The following is a 5,187-nucleotide window of genomic DNA, read 5'->3' on the forward strand; positions in this document are numbered from 1 at the left end:
TGTCTGTGGTTCCATGTCTCACTCACACATCTTTTACACAATATAAATAAGTGATAACAAGTGTTAAAGCTGTAGTACTTAACTTTTATTTAAAATATTTATATATGTATATGTCCAGATAGATGGACCGATCAGTCATACTTCAATAATTGGGTTTCACTCAATTACTGGTTTGTCTGGTTACTGGTTCCAAAGGTTCATAAAGTTTTAATACCACCTCATTTTCCACATGAACATTTTGGTGTGGGAGTTTTCTCCAGCTGTACAGATAAAGTGCAGCCCCTCTCCTACCTGTTGCTGCACACTGCACATTAGGTGGCTGAACGAGCACAACTACCATCAGTAATGACACTAATAAAGCAAGCTCTTACTTTGCGCAAGAGGCAGCTGATGTCAGTGGGTTGAATTTTACACTAGAATGCTTCTAAATGTTAATTCTAATATGAAGTATTTGCAGCAGATGATTACATTTCTGTAAGTACCATGAAACAGTGGTGTTTCTATGCATGTTTAACATTCGGTGAGAATCTAGCAGCCATTACGCTTTCTCTAGACACCAAGTATTGTTTGCTAGGTGAAGTCATCTTAATTTATAGTGCTGTTTGAAGCAGCTGTGAATGTCTGCTTGTTTTGTGTGTTTGGACAGGCTGTTTCAGGGGCTGTCACAGCTTGTCCAGACAGCATTAGTTGTGCATTTTTATGCCTATTCATTCCATTTTTTCCCCTCCAATTACATAAAGTTCTGTGGAAAAGAAAAAAAAATACACCTTTTTCCTCCCCAACCTTATTTAAATGTTTGGATTTTCAAGGCTGAAAAAAAATCCAAAAGAACATTCTCTTAAATAAATCAAATATCAAACAAGATATCTATTAGTCTGGAAGGACTAGCCATTTCCTAGGATATTGGGACATTCACAGGAACATCTTGGCTACAAAATTTACTCGTAGAAAGCAACGCTGACTCACCAAGGAGGTCACAAAATAACCTAGAATAACATTTAAACCACGTTTGCATCACTTTGCTTCACAAAATATGATAGTCATATAGAGACAAAGTAAAATTGCACTTTTAGGAGAGTTTCAATACCAAAACCAGTGCTGACCAAAATATTTGAAAGGTTCTCAAATTACCAAGAAACATCTAGATGATCCCAAAGATGTTTGGAGATGTATTTTGTGATTTGGGGGGTGGAGGGGAAATGTGCAACTATTTTGAAGGTATGTCTCTTCTGGAAACAAAACCATACCACGATATGGAGCCGCTTTGATTCTTCAGGACTGGAATGAATTGCTGTTGTTGGAACTGAAATCTGCCATCTGGCAGGAAATCCTGAAGCCTCCAGTAAGGCAATAATCCAGAGCAACCCAGCAAATTCACCTCTGAATTTTTATATATATATATATACACACATACATACATATACTGGGGCCTGGTTAATTTGATTTTTCAGTTTTAGTTCACAAGGAGAGGCTGCTATGTATGCAAGAAGAGTCAATTCTGTACTAGAGAACTATTTGTAAAGATTATTTTGTGTGTGAGACATGTCTTATTTCTTTGCAGCAGGTTTTAGTTGTCAGTGTTTGAGGACAGTTTCTGAAACACGTCTTATTTCTTTGCAACGTTTTGGCAGGAAATTAACTCCATACAAAAAAATGAAACAGAAGAAATTTGTAAGGAGGGAGGGAATACTTTTAACAGCTCTTTGAGAATCAAAGTTGATTCTTTAGCTGAGGAGATCGATTGTCCCTGTGTTTCTCAGTAGTGACTTGCTTTAAATATCATTTCAAATGTTGTTCCTTTTCTCTGATAGACTTTCCGTTGCATATCTGTCCATTTATGTTCTCTTGCAATCAATCTCTTTTGTTGATCTCCCTCAGCTCTCAGCCTGGTGCTCTCTCTCTCTCTCTCTCTCCCTCTTTTTCTCCTCCTACTCTCTGCTGCCTACTTTTCCTCCAGCGCTCCACTGACATCATATACCGCTGTAGTTCAAACCCCACCATCATCACTAATCTCTTTCTCTCTCCCTGTTCTCCTACGCCGTCTCCCACACAGTGTCCTCTCCAAAAAAGATGAGAGGGGCGCATTTTTTTTTTTTCTGAAACGTTATGTAAAGACACTCGCAGCAGCGGGGGGTAACGGTGTGTTTATCTGAGGACAATTTGGGTTGACAGTGCAAAATGAAAGTGACGGCGCACTTTGCAACAAATGAGAGGCGAACAGCGCGGATATGCGTCTGATTGCTCGCCCGGCTTTGGGCGTCGGTAAAGAACGGGGGTTTATTTACTTGACATAATCACAGGCTGCTGAACTTTAAGGTCAGTGTGTTGGATCCTGCAGCCGCTGCTGGTAGTATTGTAATTTGGCAGCAGGGGGTACAAGGAGCAGATGGCACTGGCAGACTGTAAGTTACCCGGCAGAGAGGGGGAGGTCAGCGCACGCTGGGAAACACTACAGAGACAAAGGGAAAGAGGGAGGCTAATATGCTCAGAGGGTTGTTAGCGCATGAGAAATGTATAATTCAGGATCAGTCGTGACTGGCCTGCATGAAGCCTCTCCCTGCCAGTTACCTGATTGTGAGCAGGTCACGGTGATGAGGCCAGAGCCGCCCGCTGGCCTCTGACCTCGGCTTGTGCCGCACTCTGGCAGAAGTTTGGTTTGCAGAGCGGTGACCACACATACGGTCACCTTGGCAGTGACAATCAGTCCCTCCAACAAGGCTATGACATCACTCCAAAGAAAAGGAGATGAGGAGGAGGAAGGTGGGAGGGGGGGAGGAGGAGGAGGCATCTCTGGCTCTACAAAACCTCTGCAGCATCCCAGCTGAAGCCCCATCATTTAGGAGACAGACGCAAGAGCAAGACAATCATCATCATTCTCATCATCAGCATCGTTCTCCCAATTCCATCAGAGTGTGGAAGCAAGGAGGAGGAGGACAAGGAGGAGGAGGAGCCAGCCGAGTGAGAAACTGATGCTCCCAGCAGGTGCCAACAAGTGAGAGGAGCCGAGAGTCCGAGAAGGTGGGAATGGAGAAGAGTCTGTGAGAGGAGAAGACACCCAGCACGCCGAGAGAAAACTAACATCAGGTGAGCTTTTCTGCTTTCATCCCTTCATTTTTGCTCTTATTGTACAGTTTTATCTCTTCTTAGTTAGGATTATGTTTATGAAAACTCAATGAAATAAACCTGAGCACAGATATGTGTGAAGTTTAGGGGGAAAAAACAATTAAAATCACGAACAAAGTAAATCCACAGACAAAATAAAGATGCATTTTGAATGACTACACAGAATAGTTGTAGCTACATCATATCAGCTGAAGTTAATGTAGATCACACTATTAAACATTTTATTTAAATATCTCAGTTATGTTTAATTTCTTTTTCCTTGCATAGCTGAACCTGGAATAAAAATATCATTAATTTAATAAGGTCACCTATTCCTTTTTACTACTTTTTGACAGCTGGTGTCTATTTGAATTTAAAAATATATATATATTAAATCTAACCACAGCTGTTGATTTAATTGGCTAAAATTTTAGTTTATATGTATATTCAGTAAACCATTTGTTTTATTCCAAAGCGTAAATCTCTAAAATAAACACTAAAAAATAAAAATGTAAATGAAATGTCTCTGTCTTTGGACCAAATGCAATCTTAAATTGCTCAGCCGGAGGCAGCCTGTTAGTTCCTGTCACATACGCTACATGCACAACTGTACGTTTGTCTCAAAACACACAGAAAATGTGACGTCTTGATTAAAAACAATCAAGATATTTGTTTTTGAAATTCACAAATTTTTCTCCACATTGTCCCTCGGCGTTCAGATCTCTGCAGCAGCAACCAGCCCGTTTTCCGGTCCTCGTCTCTGCTGCCGTTGTTCCCGCTGCCATGCTGCGCCCCGTGCTGCTGTGCGCCGCTCTGCTCCTCCTGACTCCCTTTGAGGTGACAGAGGCTCGCGCTCTCCATCCTGCTCCTGATGCTGCGCAGGTACGCTGGGCGGGAAAACAGGTGGACTGAGGAGACTATAGAGTGGAGCAGCGGAGGAAAATGAAATGTTGTGCTGATTGAATTATTCCCCCTTGTGCACACCCTGGAAATTAGATTTCCTTTTTGTTTTTTGTTTGTGTCTCCCTTCCCTCTGTGTAGTTTCTGGAGCAGTTTCTGGAGCGCTACAATGACCTCCTGACCCTGGACGACCTGGAGAACATGCTGAACAGCCAGCCGGAGGATCAGTCCACTGCCGCTGCTGCCTCCTCCTCATCCTCCTCGTCTGGGGTCAAAGCAGCTGAGTACCCTAAGTGGGCTGACGTCCAGACACAGCCGGAGACCCCCTGGCTCCGGCTGCTGAAGGGGGCGCTGGCCGTGCAGAGGGAAGCAGAACCAGAGAGGTCACGGAGGGGATGGAACAAAGGATGCTTTGGCTTGAAACTGGACCGGATCGGGTCCATGAGCGGACTTGGCTGTTAGTGGAGAGAGGAGAAAAAGATGAGACTGGGCGCATCCTCCTTAGACACACTCGCACACAGGCATTCACCTGCAGAAACAGGATGTTTACATGTAGTTTCTCTGTAGTTTGGTGTAATGTGGTTTAAACCAGCGTAGATCAGACGCCTCACACTTCATTCCAGTATTAGAACATCCTAGCTTTGTTCTCATTAAACCCTCACAGTATGTGCAGTAAATGTAGACGCGTTTTGACTTTTCTTGTGTGTAACAAAGACGTGGCGATCCAAAGACGGTGGCACCTGTAAACCCTCTGCAGTTTATTTTTATGTTCACTTATGATTTGCATGAATAAATGGATTTGACATTTGGGGTGTTCTGCTTTCTTGCTCATAGAAATTCAATTCTTGCCCACTCGCAAAGCCCACATGGTTCACTCCCTATTGACACCTGTCATCTTGATTTCTCCTTCAGAGTGGAGATTTGCATCCTCATGACATCTTGTTTTAACTTGATGATTTATTGAATGTTCTTGTAGCTGTTGGAAGAAGTTCACTCCTTCCCCCGTCATTCTGCTGCTTGGACCTGCTGCCACGTCCAAAACGCTTTATTGCACTGCCAACACAGCAAAGTTCCCAGCGGGTGGGGTGGGGGGGATGAAAACGATTTCATGTCTGTGAGACGGAGCTGATGTGGTTCTACGTGGAGAACATGCTTACATATGAGCCTGCCAACAGCGATATGAAG

The 5,187-nt window shown here is 43.3% G+C and overlaps 1 protein-coding gene across 2 annotated transcripts; it reads left to right on the top strand.

Moving 5' to 3' along the window:
• The first annotated feature begins 2,820 nt into the window (after nucleotides 1-2,820).
• Nucleotides 2,821-4,810, top strand: nppcl (natriuretic peptide C-like). 2 transcript variants are annotated; one of them, XM_016670423.1, is made up of 3 exons: nucleotides 2,821-3,085; nucleotides 3,815-3,984; nucleotides 4,144-4,810. In XM_016670423.1, the coding sequence occupies exons 2-3, from the start codon at nucleotides 3,886-3,888 to the stop codon at nucleotides 4,462-4,464; spliced, it is 420 nt and encodes a 139-aa protein (XP_016525909.1). In that variant the 5' UTR covers nucleotides 2,821-3,085; nucleotides 3,815-3,885; the 3' UTR covers nucleotides 4,465-4,810. The 2 variants fall into 2 exon arrangements, with proteins under 2 accessions (XP_016525909.1, XP_007550179.1); XM_007550117.2 differs by having other exon boundaries at nucleotides 2,821-3,084; nucleotides 3,822-3,984.
• Nucleotides 4,811-5,187: the final 377 nt, after the last annotated feature.

Source organism: Poecilia formosa, unplaced genomic scaffold (assembly GCF_000485575.1).
Source record: "Poecilia formosa unplaced genomic scaffold, Poecilia_formosa-5.1.2 Scaffold34, whole genome shotgun sequence".
Lineage (NCBI taxonomy): Eukaryota > Metazoa > Chordata > Actinopteri > Cyprinodontiformes > Poeciliidae > Poecilia > Poecilia formosa.

What these genes read in the sequence shown, in the direction of transcription:
- nppcl (XM_016670423.1), top strand. Translation starts at nt 3,886, where the DNA reads ATGCTGCGCCCCGTGCTGCTGTGCGCCGCTCTGCTCCTCCTGACTCCC. An exon ending in CTGCTCCTGATGCTGCGCAG is followed by an intron (nt 3,985 to 4,143) that starts GTACGCTGGGCG and finishes CCCTCTGTGTAG; the next exon opens with TTTCTGGAGCAGTTTCTGGA.